Source organism: Eulemur rufifrons, chromosome 24 (assembly GCF_041146395.1).
Source record: "Eulemur rufifrons isolate Redbay chromosome 24, OSU_ERuf_1, whole genome shotgun sequence".
NCBI classification, from domain to species: Eukaryota; Metazoa; Chordata; class Mammalia; order Primates; family Lemuridae; genus Eulemur; species Eulemur rufifrons.
Genome location: NC_091006.1, coordinates 12,825,221 through 12,848,742, shown reverse-complemented (window position 1 = coordinate 12,848,742; position 23,522 = coordinate 12,825,221). Strand labels below are relative to the sequence as shown.

The 23,522-nt window shown below is 56.4% G+C and overlaps 2 protein-coding genes across 2 annotated transcripts; one reads left to right on the top strand and one right to left on the bottom strand.

The window, feature by feature from the left end:
* Window positions 1-216: 216 nt before the first annotated feature.
* On the bottom strand, window positions 217-22,489 carry PPFIA3 (PTPRF interacting protein alpha 3). Its single transcript, XM_069458477.1, has 30 exons — window positions 22,321-22,489; window positions 17,674-17,928; window positions 17,322-17,423; window positions 16,765-16,929; window positions 16,325-16,399; window positions 15,742-15,816; window positions 15,219-15,440; window positions 14,057-14,203; window positions 13,833-13,967; window positions 13,320-13,403; window positions 13,039-13,170; window positions 12,480-12,542; window positions 12,251-12,330; window positions 11,886-12,030; window positions 10,887-11,074; window positions 9,633-9,855; window positions 8,837-9,000; window positions 8,578-8,705; window positions 7,783-7,876; window positions 7,172-7,253; window positions 6,325-6,525; window positions 4,572-4,634; window positions 4,388-4,414; window positions 3,030-3,205; window positions 2,522-2,619; window positions 2,116-2,291; window positions 1,961-2,029; window positions 1,550-1,721; window positions 1,086-1,157; window positions 217-1,003 (listed from the first exon to the last, which is right to left on the bottom strand). Exons 2-29 carry the CDS (start codon window positions 17,911-17,913, stop codon window positions 1,099-1,101), a joined length of 3,585 nt encoding a protein of 1,194 aa, XP_069314578.1. The 5' UTR covers window positions 17,914-17,928; window positions 22,321-22,489; the 3' UTR covers window positions 217-1,003; window positions 1,086-1,098.
* On the top strand, window positions 21,937-23,395 carry C24H19orf73 (chromosome 24 C19orf73 homolog). The gene is given in 3 exon segments (XM_069456917.1): window positions 21,937-22,005; window positions 23,077-23,240; window positions 23,242-23,395. Coding segments are annotated over 3 exon segments (387 nt in total).
* The last annotated feature ends 127 nt before the right edge of the window (window positions 23,396-23,522 follow it).

Here is a 23,522-nt window from a genome sequence, read left to right as displayed (position 1 = left end):
CCCCCAGCCCCTTCCCTAGCCATATTTATTTCTCGGAATAAACGTGCTCCCGAAACCTCATTGTCAGGCGTGGGGTCTGGACTCTCCCGGCATGCGAGTGGGGACTAGGGACCTGGACTCGGGCCTGAGGGATGGAGGGGCCTGGACTCCTGCATCCTCGAGGCAGTTGGTTTGCTTTCCTGACGTCCTGACAAACAAATCAGCCAACACGGGAGCTTTTTGAAACAGTTCTCTTTACCCGTGATCACTGAGTGATGCCTGGGGCTGGGAGGCCGACTGCAAGTCGGGGGCTAGGGCTCCCCCACCGTCCCCCGCGCCCCCACGCCACGTCGCCCAGTGGCATCATGGAAAGAGGATTCTCCCATGCAAACCCCGGAGCTGAGGGGAACGGGGAGCGCAGCGCTGTGCCCCCTATCCCCGGGGCACAGACACGGCCACAGCACGGGGGACGGAGAGGCCCCGGGGACACGAGACACGGGGGAGGAAGAGGGGACCCCGCCCGCAGCTGACCCCGAGAACCGGCGACCGGACGCGGCGGGGCGGGGCTGAGTGGCACAGGGGGCGAGGCTTGTAGCAGCGAGTCCTCCTCCCCTCCTTTCGGACGAAGAAGGAAGACTTGGGCCCCGCGACCGGGCAGGAAAAAGGGGAGGGGGCAGCCTTTCCCCGCATGCGGCCCGGGAAGGAAGCCCCGCCCCCTGCCCGCGGGTAAAGGGCACCAGTCTCCCGCCGGAAACTGATCAATAAATTACAAAGTAGAGAAAAGGAAGGCGGAAGTTTGGGGCAGGATTTCCTCCTGCCCTCCTCTTTCCCCCTCTCAGTCCAGTTCATGTGGTTTGGTCCAGGCCCTGTGCATGGGGAAGCGGGCGCGCACCCCCGCCGGTCTGTACGGATGGTCCAGTCCGCGGCGCGAGCTCCCCGCCCGCTCTCCCCGGCCAGACCGTACTCCGGGCAGGAGAGGGAACAGCCCAGCCTCTGGAAGATTCTTCCATCCGAGTGAGGTCACCTGCATTGACGCCGAGCAGTGAGCGGAGCAATGGAGATCCTGTGCCGCCCTGCACCCCCAAGGTCGCCCCGACGGTCCTCACCTGGAGGCCTGCACTAGCAGGAGTAGGTCCGGACGGAAACGCCGTCTGCCCGGGAACTCCCAGAAGTCTGACCTGGGGGGACAGCGAGCAGCAGTTCAGCCGGGAGCGTCTGCCTCCCCGGTCCTCCCCAGGGCTTCTCCGACTCGGGCCTCAACCCCGAGAGCTCTCCCTTGGTCTTCTCCTCCCGGTATCACAACCACCGCCTGGCTGCACATCGGTTTCCCTCCCTTCCCGGCTCCAAGGACTCACACTCGCACTAGGCGAGTGTCCCACCCCGGGAAGGGGCTGTGGGATTCATCCACTCCACATCCCAGGAGGGAGTTGGGAATATTGGAGCCGTCCATTCCTCGGGGGTAGGGGAAAAAAGATTAGGCCATTTGAGAACCTGCGATATTAAGTTGATCCATTTCCCACCCTGACAAAGGGGAAGGGAGAAGGGGCCGTCGCGTTTGGGAGCCCTTCACCTTCCGGCTGCAGCTTGCGGAGAGGGAGCCCTGGAGAGCCCAGGGCTCCTGCTGCGGCCGAGCGAATGTTAGGGGGAAGCATCTCAGCCGAGTCGGGGGTTACGCCTCGGAGGTCCTTCTCTCGAAACATCTTCCGCCAGGACGGGGAGCGGCTGAAGGACTTGGCGCTGTCCTAGGTATAGGAGCGGGGCAACGGATTAGGTACCTGGGACCGGCCTGACTCCGCCCCTTTCTTTGACTCCACCCCCTCAGGGTAGTTCCTGTCCCTGAACCCCGCCCCTCTCCCGGCCTCGCCTCCAACCAGGACTCGCTAGCAAAGTCAAGCCCCACCCCTTCTGCTCAGACTCCCGCAGGCCCGAGCCGCGCAGGAGCCGCAAGGAACAGAGCCTCGGGAGCCGCTACCGCGCCCACCTCGTCCAGCCGTCTGTCTGTGCCTAAGGAGATGAGGTTGCTGAATTCCTTCTCCAGGAGCTGCCGGGCCTGGGGAGGGGAGGTGGAGGAGAGAGGTTGGAGCGTGCAGTCTGCGAGGTGGGATGCCCAGCATGCCAGGGCGAGCGGCGGCTCACCTGCGCATTCTGCGTGGGGATCTGCAGAAGCAAGGCCAGGTCGGAGTAGTCGAAGGTCTCATCCAGGGCGAGCAGCGCCCCGTGCACCCCGCTCTCCGTGAGGTTCGTGGCGAATTCCTTCAGGCCCAGCCCAGACACCCAACCCATGACCCGCTCATTGGACCACACCATCACGTCTGGGGACGAAAGGGACCCTGAGCCACGCCCCCGCCGTGGCCAGGCGAGTCCAGTTGTGCCCATACCTCCATCCCCATTTCCTCCTTCCTGGCCACGCTCCCCATGCTGGTGCCGCCCCTGGATTACGGTAGAGCTTTTTCTCTGTCCTCCCCGCCATCACCCCTTCTCCAACCCCGATCCCTACCCCTACACCCAGCTCCCAGAGGGCCTCTTACACTCTTCTGCTCACCTCGGATCTGGGTCTGACTCTCTTCCCGCCTCCGCTCCAGGTCCTTCCGGTCATAGTTGAGCCGTTTCAGGCACATAATCCCATAATGCAGACTCACCCTGAGCAGCAGGGGAAGTGGAGTCACAGATGAGCCTGCACAACCCTGCTGGCTGCTGCTCCTATTGGGCCCTCCCCATTGGCTGTGGACTTCTGGGAGAGGTTGGGGAGTTGATCAGTTCTATTGATTGTTGACCCTCCCAGGAGGTGGGGCATTTTCAACAGGCAGTTCCTGTTGGCTAACCTGGAAGGGGTGTGGAGTTAACTAGCCAAGCTGTCTCAGGATCTGAACTTTTCCTATGGACCATCTTATAGGTGGAAGAGGCACAGAGTCAGGATTTCCCTCCCCAGAACCCAGGCTAAACAGCCAAAAATAATCCTGGGAACTTCCCGTGGTCAGTCCCATTGGCTAAAGACTCGCTAGGGGTGGGGCTTCCCCTTGGACTGTCCCCATTGGCCAGGCAGCCCCCACCTGTGGAAGCTGTCCACCATCTTGAGTTGGCCCCGGAGCTCCTTCTTGTTAAGGTGATCTAACATTCGGGCATCCACCAGCGACTCCATGAAGTAGCTGCGGTATTGGGGCAGACCCAGGCTGGGCAGCCAGTCGTTCCCCACCCACTCGTGGTTCATGTCGCCATATGCCAGGATCTGGGGCCATGGGCAGGTGAGGGAGGGGTCAGGCCCTCTGGCCCCTTCCCATATGTGCATGAAAGGGGTACAATCCAACCCCCCAATCTAAGGTTGTTCTTTCCTCACCCCATAGCAGGACAATGACCAATCTCTGCTCAGAACAATAGACCAATCCAAAGTTGTCTCCTACCCCGTTATGACACATTAGACTCTTGGCTACTCAAACCATAGTCCTGGGACCCACAGCATCACCATCACCTGTGGACTTGGTGGAATTGCAGAATCTCAGACCCTACTCCAGGCCTACTGAAATCGGTGTCTGCATTTTCACAAGACCCTCACATGATGTGACCTATACATTAATTAATTGATTGATTTTTAGATAAGGGGAGTCTCCCTATGTTGCCCAGGCTGGCCTTGAACTCCTGGGCTCAAGCAGTCCCCCAGTAGCTGGAACGACTGGCACCCAGCACTGTGCTATACATTAAACCACGAGAAGCACTAGTTTAACAGTGCCTCAGCTCAGTCCAACATCAACTACTCCCCCAAGTCAGGACAGTGGATTCTTTCAAGGTCGCTCTCCTGCCAACAAAGGATCATCACTCTTGCAATGTGCTGAAAATCCTAGTCTAATGCTGTATCTGCCCAGGACAACATCTGGATCAGCCCAAAGTCCTTCACTCCTTTTTGCATCTGGAGACAATCCACCCTTCCCCCTGGCTGGGAAAAAAGACCACAGTCCAACATAACTCCTCCACGGCTAGTGAGTTCAAGCCCCCCGCTTCTTGAGAACGAAGGGTTTGCTCCTCCTCCACAACTTCTCCTTCAGCCTGGCCTGCCTCACCACCACCACAACCGATGGTTCCCTTCTGCCCTGCTACACCGGACTGTCCAACGTAGCCCCTGCCCCTCAGCCAGAGGGAAAACAGGATGCCCAATGTCTCCCTGCAGCTATAGCAATGGAACGGCCCTTAGAGCCCCCGAAACCGCAATGATGCAATGGCCCGTGCACCAGGCTGACAGAAACGGTCTGGGCTTCCACATCCCACCCCCAAGCCACAATGAAACAGTCCAGCGTCCCCCACCCCCGCCCGTGGGGATGATGGAATGTTCTGGTGAGGGTAAGGCAGGGCTTGGAGAAAGGGGGGCATCCATGCAGCGTGCACAGCCTGTTCATGCGCCCCGCCCCACGCCCCCTACCTGCTCCCAGCTGATCTCCTTGGTCTCCTGACCCGTTAGTGGGAAGAGGGGAGAGAAGGGGTGGGTTAAGGGGCAGGCATAGGAGGACGGAAGGGACGGACTTACAGCCACACACTTGGTCCCCGCCCCCACCCTCAGAGAGTGTTAGTGCCACCCCCAAAGGCCGCCGGCAGGGGGCACTCACAGGCTTGGTCGTGGCCGTAAGGGACTCCATCTCTTCGTGTGTCATCCACACGTTTCCTGTGGACTGAGGGGCAGGGAGTGTTAATGGGGGTGGGTGGGAGAGGGCCTCGGATGAGGGAAAGGTTAGGGTTAGGGTTAGGGTTCGGGTTAGAGGGTAGTGCTCCTGAAGGCCCCAGGCCATACATTTATGTACGTCCTGCTTTCTGGCTCAGAGGCAGGCAGTGACAGAGAAAATGATCCTTTGTTGAGCACCTGCCACGTACCAAGCAAAAGAACATGACCTTTACAGTTGTGCAAATTCAGGTTGGAATCGGGGCCCTGATGGCATTTTGCTGAGTGGCCCGGTGCAAATGATATCACATCTCTGACCTCACACAGACATACAGGGTAAGGATTCAGACTGAGGTAGCAGACACAGTAATGGGGCAAAGGTTTGGTGGCCGTAGTGGGGTTTGTTCGCATTTCTTGAGCTACTGTTTCCAACAACCACACGAGTGAGGAACCCATACAAGGGTTCACACATTTATGTAGCTCCTGGTGTCAGGCACCAGGCACCAGGGTGCAGGACACAGCGAGGAGCACAACAGACAAGGCCATTGTCGTCATGGTGGGGAAGATGCAATCAACCTATTGTAAATATGCTGGGAAGTTTGAATATAGACTGAATAGTACATGAAATTAACAATAATGTTAATGCCTTTGGGCGTGATGAGAGCATGGTGGCTATGAAGAAGAAAAGGGCCCATTGAAGTGAATTTTGGGGGCTAACCTGTTGTGACGCCCTCAAACCTTCAAGTATAGGTTGAGCATCCCTAACCAGAAAATTCAAAATCTGAAATGCTCTAAAATTTGAAACTTTTTAAGCACCAACATGACACCACAAGTGGAAAATTCCACTCCTGACCTGTAACGGGTTGGAGTAAAAATGCAGTCAAAACGTTGTTTCATGCACAAAATTATTTAAAATACTGTGTAAAATTACCTTCAGGCTATGTGTATAAGGCACATATGAAATGTAAGTGAATTTCCTGCTTAGCCTTGGGTCTCATCCCCAAAATATCTCATTATGTATTTGCAAATACTCCAAAAAAAAAAAAAAAAAAAAAAATTGTAATCCAAAACACTGCTGGTCCCAAGCATTTTGGATAAGAGATACTCAACATGTACTTCAGATACAAACACACACACACACACACACACACACACGTGTGCTCGCACACAAACAGCAGGTAAACCAAGTTAAGAATTGCTGAATGGGTACATGTAACTTTCTGTATGTTTGAAATTTCTCTTAATAAAAAGGTGGAGCAAAAGGATACCATAATTAGAAGGCAGTAAATGCTATGGGGAAAATTACAAGGTGATGATGTGCTGGAGTGATGGGGTAACCAGTTTAGCTGCTGAGTTAGGAGGGCTTCTCAGGGGTGGTGACATTTTAGCGAGACCATGAGGATGAGAAAGGACCAGCCTGGGGAAAACAGAGGGAGGGGTGTTCCGAGCAAGGGAAACAGCTAGTGCCAAAGACAGGAGTAAGTCAGGGAAGGAGGTGGCCAGGGGTCCCTCCTGAAGGACCTTGTGGGACAGAGCCAAGTTGGGGCAAGACGCGAGGTCGAGAGACTTTGGGAAGGTGAGAGCCAATGGGGAGCAGAGTCTGAGGGACAGAGCTGGAGTGAGCGGGCCCAGGATTGGCTAGTCTGAGGGAAGGAGGAGGGGCCTGAGGGAGCGAGCGCGGAGATTGGCCGCCAGACACTCACCGTGCGGGAGGAGGCGGGGGCCGAGGGCGAGGTGAGGGAGACCATCTCCTGGATGGCCAGGCGCAGCTTGAGCCGGTGCAGCGGGTTGCTGATGCCGATCTCGCGCTGGATCTCCGTGTCCGACAAGTTGGCCATGATGGCGCCACTCTTGACATTGGCCCGGCAGGCGGCCACATACCACGCAGGCATGCCTACCCACAGCTGCCGCGGAGGGACAGGGAGAGGAAGGGGCAGAAAGAACACGGAAGGAGAAAATGAGGGGGAGAGATGGGGAGAGCGAGGTGGCGCGGGAATCAGAGTCGTGGGAAAGTTCGCAGGGAGCAAACACAGATAGGACATGCAGAGATGTGGACGAGACGTGGGAGAGTCCCAGGGAGACAAACAGGAGACAGAGAAGGGTAGTGCCAGAGCGGACAGAGGAAGAGAGGAGGGAGAGACAGCATTGAAGAAAGATGGGACGGGCAGAGGTAGAGAGACACCCACAGAGACACATGGGGAGAAATGTGGGAATGACAAACACAGTCAGAGAAGGGGAGTGATGCAGAAAAACAGAATCCCACAGAGAGAGACACACAGGGAGACACAAAGAGACAGTCAGAGAGAAACAACAGGAGACCAGGACCCAGGCAGGCGTGGCCAGAGGGGCAGCGTGGAAAGGGAAGGGGAAAGAAGCTTCTTAGATGAACAGGAAGCCTGACCCCTCCCGGGCCCTCACATGCCCAGCCCACCCCCACCCCCACCTCTGGGCAGGGAACAGGACAGTGATGGCTGGTCTCTGCCAGCCCCTGGTAGTGGGGCTGTCAGAGGGGTTGGGGATCAACAGTCAGGGCGTTCTGGGCCCCAGTACCTCCAGCCAGGAGACCACCGTGGGCCCGTCCCAGGCAGCAAAAGGCAGGCCCTGGCGACAGGCCTCTTCCAGGAGTTCGTGCCTGGAGGGGGGTGGTTAGGGGCCAGGACATGAGCGGTCAGAGATGGAGACCCCCAACCCTTTGGATGGCCCCTTCACCACACACACTCATAAAAGCACTTTTTATGAATGTAGGAAACATGGTAGAAGGTCAAAAAATACATGTGAATCTCTGTAAATCCTTCACACACACACCCACCACCCCCATCAAGAAAGAGTAAAAAATAAAGAAAAACTCTAGGAGTTCCCAGGCAACAAGCAAGTTCAGGATCATGGACATCCCTCCTCCCAGTATTTTCTTTTTTTCTTTTCTTTTCTTTTTTTTTTTTTTGAGATAGGGTCTCACTCTGTTGCCTAGGCAATCATACCTCACCACAGCCTCAAACTCCTGGCCTCAAGCAATCCTCCTACCTCAGCCTCCCAAAGTGCTGGAATTACAGGTGTGAGCCACCATGTCCAGCCTCCTCCTAGCATTTTATTCTCTTATGTCTACTATCACCAGCCCTGCACACACAATACACACACACACACACACACACTTGCACACTCACTTTCTCTTGTTCCTTCGGTCCTTGTCTCCCGGGCCTGTCAGCTTGGCTAGCCCCAGAGGGTCAGTGGCCAACGTCTCATCTGAGGGTGTTCCAGCTGGAGGCAGGGAGGGGTCAAAACTTGGAAAGTCTCCAGAGGGAGGCAGAATCTCTCATGCTGGGATACTGAGAAAGATGCCAGGAAGGCAGAGGCCCTGAGGGAGTAGTGAGTGAGGCCACATCCAGGGAGTTATAAAACCAGACAGGAACCAATGTCACCTCCCAGGCAGTGAATTGGAGATATCCCCAAAATAGGGCCAGATTCGCTGGGCTGGCTTTGGTCAGGTGGCAGTGGTGTGCTGGTAAGTGCCTAACAACTGGCTCTCAGGGGAGGGAGAAGGGATTTCCTGATTTGTAGCAACTGCCAATTTCCATGGTGTAAATAATTCCATCGTGGCCAATTTCAAGCTACCAATATGAGGTCAAGCAGCTCACGAAATTCCTGCAACAACAGCTGTTGCAAGCCAGTACAAGCAGACTTCGGTATACCACAGGAAGGGCCTGCCTTTAGGATGCTCCACCTCTTTCTCTATTTAAACAATAGGCAGATGAAATAACAAATTCATTTACCCACCCAGTCACCAGGCAGGCCCTAGAGGGCCTTTTCCCTCCTCCTCCTGTCTACCTCTGCCAAATTCTGGCAGAGTATTCTAAATGATTACCAAATGAATGGAAACATGAGTGAATGTCAAAGGAATATGGAAATCGGGAGAGAGGGAAGAAGGAACAAGAGGGAAAAGGTGGAATTGGGGTACTCACCAAGAGACGAGCTGTCCCGGCCCGGGGGTCCCATTCGCCCTTTCTCTTTCTTGCCAAAGAGACGGCCTATGGATGACTTGATGCTCTTCTTCTTGGGGGCTTTGTGCAGGGAATCTGGGGTGCCCTCACTGGGTAAGCAGTAGAGAGTGAGGGCAGACCCTTTCTGGGCTCCCCCCTCTCCTCCCAAGTCCTTGCCCACTTTCCTTTCTCATCCTCCCAAGCAAGCCCCTCCCGGTCCCCAGCCCTTGTCCCTGCTGACCTTCCCCGTGAGGGTCCCCCATCTTCCAGGGACCCTGCCTGAAGTGCCAAGGCCTGGGTCATTCTCTCAAGACGGGCAGAGCGGGGGGTGGGTGGCGGGGTATCTCCTGGGATGGCTGGCCCCTCCCCTCGAGGAGCCCCAGCTTCCTCCTTGGGGACATGATTCTGGGGACAGATAGGCATAGACGCTGGATTAAGCTGGAGGAGTCATGTTGGGGCTTCTCATTAACTGGAGTCTGCTAGGGTGTGTCTGGGATGGCCCTGGTTTGGGGCCATATCTGAAGATCACCTAGATCAAGTGGGGGTGAATTACAAAAACTTAGAGGCAATGACTGCAGTTCCTCCCATTTTTAGTATCTTCACTATTGATGTCAGGAGCAGGACATACTCGAACTCAAAGAAAGCTAATGAGTTACAGTTTCTGGAATCAGAAAAGTTGGGTTTAAGTCAATAAAATAGGGCGAATATCTCGTCTCCCTCCAAGGTCAATTCTGAGGATCAAATTGTAGTTCTTAAAGGTATGTTTAGTCACAGAAACTTTTTTTTTAAAATCCTATGCAGAAACTCGATGCATAAGACAAGTAAACGCAGACCAGACCTAACTAACATGAAAATCGGGGTTCAGGAGCCCAGTGACTTGGCCTCCCTTTGCCCTTTGAGTTGGAAACTTTCAGGAAAGCCAAGGTTGTTTTGGAAAACCACTGGTGTGAGGGATTATTTTTGCTGTTTCTTGGGGAGCCCTGTTTCTGACCTCTCCCCACCTCCCTGCCAGTCTGAGGAAACTTCAGAACACTCACAGCCTTGTCGGTGCCCTCACGGGCAGGGCTAGGGGGTGCCAGACGGGGTGTTGAGTGGCCAGAGCTGGGAGGTGACGGGCTGGCAAGGGTAGACGTGGTGAGGGAGGGGGGCAGTGAGCAGCTGCTACGGTAGCGGCCCAGCGAGTCCAGGCCAGAGCTTGACACCCGGCTCTCCAGCTCCTCTGCCCTCTGCTCCGTTGTCTCCTTCTCCTCCTGGATTAGCCTGAGAAGGGAAATGCGGGAGACTGGGTGACAGGGCTGAGACAGACAATGGGACAGGGAGACTGGAGATCACAACGGGCCAGGAAGGCTTGGTGGGCAAGGGAAATTCTAGGCGCAATGAAGTCACAAAGTTCTGGTGGATTCATGAAGCCCTCATGGGTTCAAAGGGCATCAAGGGGTCAGGACAGTTGCAGGGAGTCATGGAAGGACTGTCAAGGTGATCAGGGTCTGCATTAGGGTGGCCCTGATGATAGCCAAGTGTTTTCTGGAAAATCATAAAGGGATTACTATGGGCAAGAGATCAAGTTCCAAGGAAGATTGCTACAATAAGGTGACAATAAGAGCAGGGTGACATCAGGGACTCTGAGGTCAATCTAGGATCTGGGAAGGTCATGGAGTCATTGAGTATTTGAGAATCGATACAAGTCAGAGTTTGAATGGAGGGTCGTGGTCGTGTTGGTATATTTGCTGGGGGCCCGTGGGGAGTTTGTTATCGTAGGAGAACTGCTGAATAGGGCAACTGCTGGTGATTGGGGTGGATGTTACATCCGTGGGGCTTCTTAATAAATTGAGGACTTTTGTCATATTAGGTAGAAATTCTTGGTATATGGAATTGAAGTTCTTGATTAACATGTTAGGATGAGATTCTTGGTGTTTGGGGTTAGAGACCTTGTTTTGTCATTGTGTTGAAATTCTTGGGGGCCTGGGAGACTCTGGGTACTGGTTATGTGAAGCCACAAAATCCATGGTGTATTGGAAGATTGCGGATGTACTGGCTTGAGGATTTGGGTATTTGGGAACGTAGTCTTTGGTGTGTTGGGAAATAGTGAGTGCTGGTGGGGGGATATACATGCATAGACTTCTGGGTGTATCGTAGGGGATTCCTGGAGGTTGGAGGGAGTGCTGGGCTGGGAGAATTCCTCAAGGGTGGTGGGAGAGGAGATGGGCTCAGGCCTTCAGAACAGTGTCCAGAGCAAGAGGGGCTGCGGGGTCAGCTCAGGTGGGGCAGAGCAAGACTGGGCCAGTGCTCACTTGATCTCCTTGTTGATGGCCTCCAGCTGCTCCTGAAGCATGATGGCCAGCGTCTGCACGTCAGCCTGTCCGCTGGGGGACAGCAGCTCGGCCCCAAACATCCCCTCTGCCTCTTCCTCATCCGAGCCATCTAGCTCCCCAGGGAATGGGGGTGGTATGGAGCCTGCAGGGGCAGATCGCTCCCAATCCTGTCTCTGTGTGGGGACAGAGGGACACCAGGTGGGTTGGTGCCAAGGTTGGTGCTGGGTCTTTGCTCAGTGATTCTGACCTTGCCCACCCTCCCTGACCCTGCCCACTTAACCTGATGCCTTTCCCAGCCCAGCTTTCTCTCTTGACAGGTCTCTGTTTTTTTTTTTTTTTTAAGACAGAGTCTTGCTCTGTCACCTTGGCTAGAGTGCTAGAGTGCAGTGGCGTCATCAGAGCTCACCGCAACCTCTAACTCCTGGGCTCAAGTGATCCTCTTGCCTCAGCCTCCTGAGTAACTGGGGACTACAGGTACGTGACATCACACCCGGCTAATTTTTTCTATTTTTAGTGGACACAGGTCTTGATGTTGCTCAGGGTGGTCTCAAACTCCTGAGCTCAAGCGATCCTCCCTCTCCCTCTCGCCTTAGCCTCCCCAGAGTATGAGGATTACAGGCCAGGTCCCTGTACTTGACCCCTCCCCACAGCGCTCTCCTAGCCAAGCCCACGCCCATGACTCCGCCCCTTCCCCATGAGCCCGCCCACTTCTCTTCCCCACCTGGCCCCACCCACTCTGGGATTCTACACCCCTTTCCTCATCCCAGCGTTACTCTCAGGTTCTCACCAGGTAGCAGGACATCCGCATGAAGAGACATCCAGGCAAGAGGGATGATGGGATTGTGGGGAAAGGATAGAAGACAGGGTGAGTCCCAGAGACCCTGCCTCTCAACCCAGCCTCCTCCCACAGCCCCAGGGATTTCCCACCGCTCCCTGCCCAAGGCCCACTCAGTCCAGGCCCCAGAGGTAGCTGCTGACCTTGGAGGGCTCATCCTTGACCCCTGACCAGCGGCCCCTCTTGCCTGCCCGGCTGCTGCCAGCCCCATAGGGGTCCAAGTGGGCACCAGAGGGTAACGTGGGTGCCTGGGAGTAACGGAGCTCCAGGGCACTGCCAGGGAGAGACCTGTAGGCATGGGGAGGGAAGTCAGGGACCAAAAGATCAGGACGAGGAAACAGAGGTCAGGGGTCAGAGAGACAGGCCTGGGGTCAGGTGTCATGAAGTCAGGGTCAAAAACAAGAGGGATGAGTGGAAGTCTCAAGAGGACAGTGAACTGGAATCAGAAGGGATGAGCTTGGCCAAAGGGGCTCCATGGGCAGAGGTGGGGCAGGAGGGCTACTGTCACCTGGAGTAGGAGGATGGTGGTCTTCCCCTCAGCTGGTCAATCTCCATCTGCATCCGTTCCATTTCGGCCAAGAGCTGCTCCTGAGGGGAGAGGGTTGGAGATGTCAGGTCAGAATCTGCCCCGCCCCTGAGGGACACCCACTCCCAGCCTTGCTGACAGAAACTTCAGCAATCCCTGCCCCACTTCCCTCCTCCTGCCCCTCCAGGTCCTGCCCTGAAGTCCATCCTACCTTGTTAAGCAGCAGCTCATCCTGAAGCTTCTTCATGTTGGCTATCTCCTCACTTAGCGAGTTCTGTGAGGACAGGAGCGAAGGGAGAAAGTGAGGCCTGAAGAAGGCACGCCCTGGTCCCAAGGGGACTCAGGAGAAGTGAGATGGGCACAACTGGTGAGGTATGGGGGAGGGGGATGTGGGACCAAAGACATATCTGGGGAGAGGAGTCCTGGGAGCCCAAGGATGGACATCGCCCATAATCTCAGAGGATTCAGGGTTTGAGGGTCCATAGGGTTAAAGGTTTTGGGAAAAGCCAAGGATTCAGGTCTTAGAATGTTTAGAACACCTCCCACTTTCACTCCCTGCAAACCTCCAGGTCCTCCCCATTCCAAATGTTCACCACTGCGTGAAAAAGTGTTCTCAGCAAGGGAGCAGAGAAATCTGTCGAATTCAGGATGCCCGGGTTTAGGGAGATCTCAGATAATGAATGCATCAAGGGACAAGGTCTGGGACCCCAGGATTCCCGCAAGAGGCAGTCCAGCATTCCTGGTCGGCACGGTCCTGGATTGGGGCGCACCTTCTCTTCCAGTGCCCCCATGCGCTCCTTGAGGTGAAGCTGTAACCGCTCGTTGGACTCGCTCAGCAGCTTGTCCACTGTCTCAGACAGTCGCTTATTGTGGTCATCGTTCATCTTCTCCCGCTGGCGTGCCTGTCCAAAGGACAGCAAGGCAGAGGTGCTCAAGCCCATCCTGCCCAGAGCCCCGCCCCTGCTCAAAGCCCTGCCCCAGCCCTGCCCCTCATCTAAGCCCCGCCCCCAGCCTCAACGCCCCACCCTCTCTGCAGCCCTGAGCCCCTCACCCGCTGCAGCTCCTGGTTCTTCTCTTCCAGCTGGGCCTCCAGCTGTCGAAGCCGCTCCTCAAAATTCCCATGACGTTCCTCAGCCTGGTAGTTGGAACCCACAGCGTGGTGACATTACCCCACCAGGATAAAGTCAGGCTCCAGGCCCCACCTCCTTCAACGCTGGGTGCCAGGCCCCACCCCCAGAGTACCAGGTTCCTCCCCTGCACCTGTGGTTCAGGCCCCGCCCCTGTGCCTAGCCTACTGTCTCAGGACCTGTTCCTCCCCTCTCAGGTTCCAGACCACGCATCCCTTCAGCCCAGGCTAGAGAACATCTCCCACTCTCACGCCCCCACAAACCTCCAGGCTTTCTCCATTCCAAGTCCTGTCCCTTTGACCAGATCCCAGGCCCGCCCTTTCCACAGAACCTAGCAGGCCTAGCTCCTACCCTTCCAGACACACAGCCCCGCCTCCTCTAGGGCCACCCCTGCCCCACCCCCAGACTCCAGGCCCCCACCTAAGGCCTTCGCTCACCTTGTTGAGCGCTGCCACGCGCTGGGCCAGCTGGGCCTCTATCTCTGGCAATGTCTCCGCCTTCTGCAGCGTCTGCTGCAGCTTCTGCTTGGCGTCGTCCAACCACTCTGCCAGCTGACGGCTCTTCTCTTCACTCTGGAGGAGGGAGAGGCAGGGGAGGGAAGGAGCTAAGTCACTAGGGCCACAGCTTCGTCCCCAACGCCCCTCCCCGGCTGCGCCCCCACCTGCCGGTACAGCGACTCCTTGCTGGCCAACTCATTCTCCAGCTTGTCATTGGCGTCGTGCAACGACGTGGCCTCGCGCTGGGCACTCAGATAGCGCTTCTCCAGAGTCGTGATCCGCTCCTCCATATCCTCCCGCTGCGCCAGGGCCTGAAGAGGCGGCAAAGAGCTTCGTGGACTACAGCTCCCAGAAGCCCCCGGGGTAGCCTAGGCTTAGAAGCCCCAGAGGAAGCACCCGCGGGTATGCTGGAAAATGAAGTGCCCTGCCACCTGCGTGTCAGAATGCTGGTACCACACCTGCCAAGAGATCCCAGGACTATTCCACCTTAAGTCCTCTGCCACCTGAGAGTTCAAATGCAGGTACTGCACCTCCCATAAGCTTCTAGGGAAGTACTGGCTTAAATTTTCCATGTACAGATGATCTAAAGCCCATCGGAAGCCCATGGGATGTGAAGTCTCCACTCGAGCCAATCTCCTCAAAAATCCAGGCCTTAGATTTCTCAGTAACTTCTAGCACAGAGCAGGCTTAGAATCACAGAGCAAGCGTCCTAGGGTCTCACAGGAAGCAAAGTTCCCATTTATCTGGAAAGCAACACCTCCCAAGAGCCACCAGAGTAGCACAGGCTTAGAACCCTACAGGAGGGGCTCCAGGATCTCATGGGAAATGGACTCCCATCCGGTAGCCTGTATGGTGGAGCCACACTTCCCAACAGTCCCTGCGGCCATCCAGGCTTAAAATTGGAGGTGAAGACCCTAGCGGATGATGAGAAATAGAGTGTTCACTCTGCTTTCTCATTCACTGCCTTCAAGAATCCTGCCCCCACGTTTCCCAGCAGTTCCCTGGGGCACAGGGATTAGGATCAAGGGGAGGGAGTGAAAAGCCAACAAAAGATTCAATGTAGAGGCACCAGAGAATGTCCCAATAACATGATAACTATGACCAGTTACTGACCACCTACCATGTGCCACATGCTAACCCTCTGATAAGAGTTATAAATCCCATTTTATGGATGAGGAAACTGAAGCTCAGAGAAGAGGAGAAGCCACACAGCTGGTAGACTGAATCCAGGTTCCACCACTCATGAGCTCTGCGATTGCCGGCGAAGAGGGAGAGGGTGCGGGAGGGGAAGGACAGAGGACAGCCCACCAGGGGCTCCGAGCTCACCTCCTTGAGGTCGCGTTGCAGCTTGGAGTTAGCTTCCTCGGCCTTGCCCAGCTCGCGGTGAGCGGTGCCCAGCTCCTCCTCCAGCTGGCTCATCTGACGGCACAAAACCGCCAGGCGCTCCCGAAGCTGGCACACCTCTGCACGCTGCCGCTCCAGGGCCTCCTCCAGCTCGGCTGTGCGACGGTTTGAATCCCCGCCAGGACCCAGGCCGTTGGCAAGGGTCTGGAATGAGGGAGGAAAGGGCAGAACCCAGAGTGGGGAACACAGAGACATAGAGAGAATGAAAGGAGAAAGTTGATCAGGTGAGGCTGGGGAAGGATCACAGGTAGTAAGGATCATGCAAGTCAGAATCCACAGGGTCAGCGAGGGTCACAGAAGTTAGCTAGGTGACCTGAATCAGAGGTCAAAGGCCAGTAACTGTCTTAGGGGTTCAGATGAAGTGAAGATCACACCAAATATTAAAAAGACCATCACAAAGTCAGGGAGTCGAGTGGAGGTCATGGAGAAGGGCCTTCCATCTCACCTGCCCGTCCCCATCCTTGCCCGGCTCTTCCATCCCTGACCGCCGCCTAGACAGCTGCTCTCGAAGGCTCAGAGTCTGGAAGAGTGAAAGAGGGATCAGAAAAAAAGGGCTCCTCCAACCCCCATCTTTACTTCCCACTGGTGCTGGCCCTCTAGGGGCCAGGTGCCCCCATCTGAGATGCCTCTGGTCCTGCTGAGGTCACCCCTACCCCACGGTCTACTCTTAGACCCTGTGGCCCCATTACATCTCTCCACAGCTGCCACCATCGAAGGAGTCTACCCTTACCCTTACTCTTAGCCTCCTAGTGGAGGGTTCGTCTTTAGCCCCGCCTTTCCCCATCCAACCACCTTCTCCCTAGTCCCACCTAGTCCCTAGGTGAGAGCCCTGGTTCTCACCTAGGTCTCTCCCCATAGCACTCCCCATTGAGTTCCCTCTTAGGACTCCCGCTGGTTTCTCTCCACAGTACAGTCCCATTGGTTCTCTGCCCTAGTCCTGCCCCCGTAGGTTCTCTCTGGAACCCACCCAATTAGTTCTGCACCATTGACCACCCTTTAGCCCCTCCCCTTCTTGGCCACGCCCCCACCTCCTGATTGCTCAGCTCCAGCTCCTCCTCTAGTACTGCCACTCGCTCCAGCGCCATCCGCAGCCGCTCCCGGACCTGGGGATGGGGACAGGACAGAAGTCAGTTGGAGACCAGACACTCCCCTAATCTAGGACAGTTGACCCTGGCCCAGAGCACCCCTGGGACAGCTCTGACAGAGCAACGTCAGGATTCCTCTCTCCATAATGGGCGTGCAGCTCCAACCAGCTACCCAGGCAGCCCCACCCGCTGGTAGCCCCCACCCTAGTTCATTTTTCTATTCTAAACCAGTCAGGTCCCTGTCCTCGTAGCCTGTCCCAATCAGTCACAGTCAACATTTTTCCCACTCCCCAATCAGTCACAGCTAGAATCTCTCACATTCAGGACAACCCCAGTCAACCACGGGTTTCCATTCTTCTCCACGGCTTTTCCAATTCCCATACCTTCTCATCCAGGGCCTTGTGGTGCTCGAAGAGGGACTTTAGAGCCTTGAGCACCTCCACCTCGGAGGAGACCCCGCCTGGAGACTGGGCCTGGCGCTTCACCACGGTCATGCGCAGTGACCTCTCGTGCCTGGACACCAGGCACTCCAGGTGTTCCAGGAGGAGCTACAGGGATAGGACAACGGGTCAAGAAAAAGAGGCAAGGGAAAAGGGGCAGGACTGAGGAAAAGGGTGACAGGTTGGACGGACACATGGAGGAAGAAATGGAGCAAAGCGAAGGGGCACCGAGAGAGTCAGGTCAGGAAAAGAGAAGGATAATAAAGAAAGGGTAGGAGTCAAGGAAGGAGTGGTACAGAAGAAAGAAGAGAAATTTACGGAAATAGGGAGGAAACACGGAAGGAGTGGGACCAGAGGAGGAGACCAGCCAGGAAATGGGAGCAGGGAAGAGGAAAAGACCTGCAGGCGAGATGAGGGGCGTGGGGAGGGGGGAGATAGGTGGGGCTGCAACCCGCGAGGCCCCGCCCACCCGCTTAGGCCCCGCCCCTAACTCCCCTCACCCGCGTGTTGTTCCGCTCAGCCTTCAGCTCTGCAATCTCTTCCTCCCTCTCCAGCAGCTGCTCCCGACATAAGTTCAGCTCCTTTGTCAGAGCTGCAAACTCCTGTCCAGGCATCGGCAGGATTGGGACAATCAGATCAATAATTTCCCCGTCTCCTTCATTTCATGGGACTGGAAGTTTGAAGGCCCCGCCCTCCCCGCTGAGTCCCGCGCCTTCTGGCCACTCAGGCCCCGCCCATCAACACAGGCCCCGCCCAGACTCCTCCCTTCCAAGAGCCAAGCCCTGCCCCTTCCGGGCCGCCCTCTCCGCGGGGTCCCTCCTCCCTCAGGCCCCGCCCCGGCCCCGCCCAGACCTGAGGCAGGGCGATGCTGAGCTGACGCTGCAGCGAGTCCTTCTCGTGGCCGAGCTCGCGCAGCCGCAGCTGCGCCGTAGCCAGCCCGTCTTGCGCCTCGCGCAGCGTCTCCAGCAGGCGCTCGCGCTCCGTGAGCATCGTGACCATGAGGCGCTCCAGCTCGCCGCCCGCCTCGTCCGGGCCCAGCGCCGAGCCCCGCCGGCCATCCTCACTGATCGTGGGCATCACCTCGCACATCATGGCGGCGGTGCCGGCCTGCGGGTGCGGCGAGGGGGCAGAGAACAGACAGGCCTCGTCAAGGCACAAGCAGAGAAACTGAGGCATGCCACTCTGATACTACATAGGGGAAACCGAGGTCAGGCAATCCAGGGACTGCCCAGAAGGAACTGAGGCCTAGCCACTCTGATCATGACACAGGGAAACTGAGGCACCACCACCCGGGCACTCTGCCAGAGAAACCAAGGCACCAGGTGCTGCCAGGGGAACTGAGATCTATCCACTCTAATCATGGCACAGGGTAAACTGAAACCTATTGCTCTTTAGGAAAACAGCCCTGGCCACCCGAGCATTGGGGAAACTGAGGTCGGACTCCCTAAGACACTAGCGGCAAACCTAGGCCTGACCCACTCAGGAACCGAAGCTGGATGACCCAGGCATTGCCTGAGTGAATGTGGGACAGTCTCTACCCATCCTAGCTTTGCTGAAAATCTCCCTCAACCCACTGCATGGATGGGAAAACTGAGGCCCAGGCCAGAACCATGTCTTAAGGTGGCCAAAGGGCTGGAGACACAGAATTAGGTCACTAGGACGTGGTTACCTGTATAATGTTACAGGGATGGTCCTCACCTACTATCCAGCCTAACTCCTGCCTCCTGCAATTTCCCAGATATCTAGACCCTGGCTTCGGAAGACCCACTTTACGTGAAGAAGAAAAAAAGCACAGTTACGGACCGTCATCTCCACGACCCAGGAGTCCAAGAACTAGCTCCCTCCTCCCTCAGATCACAGGAGTCTAGGCACCCCCAGTCCCTTTCCTCCCCAAGACCCAGGAGTCTGAGCCTCCAGACTCCTCCTCCCTAATCCCAGGAAACCACACCCCCAGGAGACAAGATTCTGGGCTCTCATCCTACTCCTTAGACCCAGAAATCCCAGCCTTTAGACCCCTCCTCCCCCAGGTGCCCAGCTTCTCCAAGATCCAGGAGTTCTGGACTCTCCCCTCCGCCCAAAGCCCCGGCTCTAGTGGAGCTGTAACCAACGTTGGGGGAAGAGGAAGGGGAGGGGTTTCTGGGGCAGGAAGGCAGGGCTTGGGTCACTGGAGCCAGGGGCGGGGCAGGGATGAAGGGAGGTCCCTTGAGCCACTCCCTCCCCACACATCAGGTCCAACAGGTACAGCTGGCCTGGCCGAAAGCAAGAGGGACTTTCATTCTGTTCCTTCCTTTCCTTCTCCCCCTGCGGGCAGCGGCCTAACCGGTTCTGAGAGTGGATAATTCCCAGCCCCTCCCAATTATGTGGGCTGTGTCCAAAGCCTGGGGCTGGGGCCTTGGACTCCTGTGAGGAGAGGAGGGGGCTGAGAGCCCTGGGACTGGGAGAAGAGGCAGCTGGGTGCCTGTACCCTTGGGTCTCAGAAGTGCTGTATCTGAGAATTTAGAGAAGTGAATCTCAGCACTCAGAGTCCAGATTCAGGAAAATGTTTATAAGAGGGCAGGCCAGTCTTAGGCCAAAACCCAACATGATATCTAAAACCCACAGCAACACAGGATGTTTTAGGGAGGCTGCTTTAGAACCTTAAAGTCACGGAGAAGGAAATAAAGCACATAGACTATAGAAAGCTACTGGCACGAAGACACAGTACAGAGTGCAGAGAAGACATATGCTTCCATATTTACAGTATGCTTGGGGTAAGAACTGCACATAGGGCTAAGCAGAGGGGCGTTTTCTAGAACTGAGGGCTGGAACCTACAACTTAGAACCAGCCAAGAGCAACCCAATAACATAGAGTGTCTGGGTCACCCTAGGATCCCAAACCCAGAGAGCAGCCTAAGAGCATACCAAATGCAATACATAACAAACGTAGTCAGGAGATATAATCTAGAACTCAGAACGTACTAGGGATGACGGTATAACACACAATATAACAGGGGTCACATTCTTGGTTTTATCATGTGTCTAGATAATGCTAGAACTCTGAAAGCAAAAGATGTGTTCTAGAATTCAGAACATGCTCTGGAGGGCAAGAAAAACCTGGAAAGTAGCAAGAAGTTTTCCTAAAACTTAGAAGTGTCTGGAGGAAACTGCAAAAGGATGCATGTTGAGCATTGAGAATTTTCTGGACTAAAGAATGAGCTGTCAAAGGAGGGGGAGTAGGTGTTCTGGAAATAAGAACATTTCTAGGCTGAACACTCCAGAAGAGGAGAACCTAGAACATAGTTAGAATGCCAAGTGGCAGATGGAGGAGAAAGCCCACAATTCACCAGGGGAAAAGTTCTAAACTAAGGATGCACTAGAGGAAAGATGGACAGAGAAGGTGGGAATGAGTGGGCCTAGAACCTAGAACCTGAGAAAGAAAAATGTAATGTAGGACACTTCAGTGGGAATCTCCTAGATTTCAGAATGTGAAATTAGATGGAAGCTAAATCAGGGAAGTGCATTCTAGAATTAATAGTACAAATTGGGAAAAGGCTAGAGCACATACTTGGAACACATACATTTTTTAACTTAGAATGACCCTGGGAAGAGAATGAAATCTAGAACAACGTGGCTGGAACCTAGAACACGCAAAAAATGAAAATTGAGCAGAAAAGAAGTAAGGACTGGTTGCTAGAAATTTGGAACATGGCTGACGAGAGGATGAGATGAGAATTTGGCTTGAGGATGTTATCTACATATTTGAAAAGATAAATGAGAAAAGACGTGTCTCAAATTTAGCATCTAGCCTAGAACTTAGACCATACCTTGAATGAAGATGGCACAGAGAAGTCAACTGGGGAATGTTCTAGAATTTAGAAGGAATCTAGAACATGGAGCAATGCAAGGGCACATGTGCAATTAGAAATATGGAAGACAGTGGGTAGGTTCTAGATCACCTAATGAACCTAGGTCACAGAACACATCTAGAGGAAGTGATAGGTGTTTGGCTGTTCAGCCTGAGAGAGTGTTTTTGGAAAATGGGACCCATAATTGGCCCTCAGGAGGCAATGGGGTGCTGGAAACATCTCAAGAAGCTGGGTATTAGGGGAAAGAGTGGAGAAGAGAATCCTGAAGCCCAGCACCTGAGATGATAAGGGAACGAGGTAGGGGTTTGCCAAAGCCACAGGAGATGTGAAGTTGATGGGGGTGGTCATGAGGCTGTGAGGACCTGAGTCCCTAAAAGTGAAAGCTGAGGAGCTTGATACTTAGGGGAGGGGCAGGGCTGGGGGCCTGGACCCCTGTATCCTTATGTAGGTAAAGGATGGGAAGTTAGAAGCTTAGAGCCTGAGTCCTTGTTTGGAGGGAGGGCTGGGGCAAGTAGCCTCAGTGGGCACTACAGAACCTGGGTTTGAACTCCTGGGCCCCCGAGGGGATGCAGGACTAGGGACAAAACATCTAGGTCTCCAAGGGGGAGATTGGACAGAAATCAAAGAATTGCATTAATAATTGCTTTCTGGAAGAAAGGAAGAGAGCCATGGCGCTTGAGCCCCTAAGGGAGCAGAGGTTGGGGTGACAGGAAGCTTAGTATATTTATTTGAGGGGCACAGGGGCTGTTGAACTGGGTTCTGAAGGGGGCAAAGGCTGGGAAACTGGACTCCTAGGTCCTGACGGGGTGAGGACTATCAGCTGGGTCTGGCAGACGGAGTGAACACTGACAAGCTTCCAGAACAGGGGGGGAGCTGGATGCTCGGGTGCCAAGGTCCCTAAGGTGGATAGGGAAGGAAAATTCAGAAGCCCTGGCTTCTCAGGGAGCGGCTGGAGTCCCAAAAACCTGAGGTGCCTAGGACCAGGCCAACAGCCTGGCCGGCGGAACGGTGAGGGCGACCGGGACGCCCGGGTCGGGGAGGGCCCGGGTATCCCCGGGTCAAAGGCTCGGCGGGGGGGATCCCCGCGCCTCCTGCGCCCCCTCCCTGGCGGCTGCAGCATGAGGTGGGGGAGGCGAGCCTGCCGAGTGCGCTGACCATGGACAGCTCCGGAGCGGGCCTGTGTCCAGGGCGGCCGCCCAGCCGGCCTGGACCGAGGGACGCGACCGGCTGTTGAAGCCGAAGGCTGAAGACCGGCAGACAGGGTGTGCGAATGGGGGACGATGCGGACGCGACGGGGGGCAGCCGGCTGTGGCCGGGGGAGTCTGACACGGCCGTGCGGGTGTCTGGAGCTCCCAGGACTGGGCCGAGAAGGGGCATCTGGGTTCAGAGGGGGTCCCGGGGCTGAACTGGGAAATCCAGGCTCCTGGGCCCTGGAGGAGGCGCAAGGCGGCGGTACGCCTGGGATTCTAGGGTTCGGTTGGGGACTCTGGGCGCTGGGAGGGGCACGCCTGAGTCTTTGGGGTTGAGCTGTGAAATCTGGGCTCTGGGGTCCCCAGGGATGAGGAAGAGAATCCAGGATCTTGGGGAGGCGGGGGAGGCTCGCCGAGGGGTCCCCAGGGTGGGCGCTGCCAGGCGGGCCGGGCCGGGCTCTTACCTACCTGGTCCGCGGCGGCTGCGGGAGGAGCTGGGCTGCAGTAGGGACGTGGGGTGGGGTGGGGGGACCGGGCGGGGCCCCTGGCGACCGCCGGGGCCCGGATCTGTAGCTCCGGAGCCCTGTCTCCGGCGCTCGCGCGGGCTCCGCGTCTCTCGCTCCGGCTTGGGCGGCTGGGGACCCCCCTCCCTGTCACGGTCTCACAGCCCTCTACCCCTTAAAATAGTCCCCTGCCCCTGTCACCGTTCAGCCTCCCCCCGCGAGGCCGCAGCCGCCAGATCCAGGGGTGCCCACCAGCGCCCCCAAATCCCACCTTCCCCCCCAAAAAATTCCTCCTCCCTCCCCCTCCCCCCCCACAGCACTCGGGCGGTCGTGGCCCCTTTAACAGGAGACTGACAGACGGTGCTGAGTGGCCAATGGGAGGCGGTGTCGGCGCCGGCCGGCGACTAGACCCCGCCTCCGCACGGGCCGGGAGGGGTCGCGCGGGCGGAGAGCGGGAGGCGGGGCGTAAGGCGCGTCGGCCTATAGGCGCGCGGCGTCAGGCGGCTGGGGCGGGAGGCGGAGCTCGGCAGGGGGATGATGTCACCTGGAGCGAGTAGCGCGCGGCGTGGAACGCGAGTCGCGACCCTGAATCCCGGCAGTGGCGCGCGCCGGCCCTCGCGCTGCACAGGACACGAAAGCTGGGCGGGCAGCGGGATGGGGATAAAGGTTGGATTTTAAGGCGAGGGCAGCTCCCGGAACGATTGCTCTGGTTGGGAGGTCGAGTGCCACCGGTGGGCGAGAGCACCTTATTCTGCACCCCTGCGCCCGCCTCGGGAACTGCACGCGGCACCCCCACCCGCGACTCCCACGCAGACGGTAGTGCGGCCTGCAGGGTTCCCCCAGCGGACGCGGCCGATGGTTCGCTCCGCCCCGCCCACACACGCCGCCCACTGGCTCCTGTGAGGTTTCAGGACTCCGGAGGAAGGGGCTTGGCCTTCGCCCTAAGACTTAAGGGTCTGGGGCGTTGTCTTCAATTCTGTGCCCCGCACTCAGACCCAGACTGGGTCCCAGCCTTCGCCCTCAAACTTGTCCCTAGGAAGCCGGCTCACCTCCTGGGGAGAGGTCTCTACCTCTGCTCTCAGACTCTGAAAAAGGGGTTCTTCAGGGCTTGGTCTGACCTCAGTTACTCTCCCTCCCCACACCTCAAGGCACTCTAACCCGAG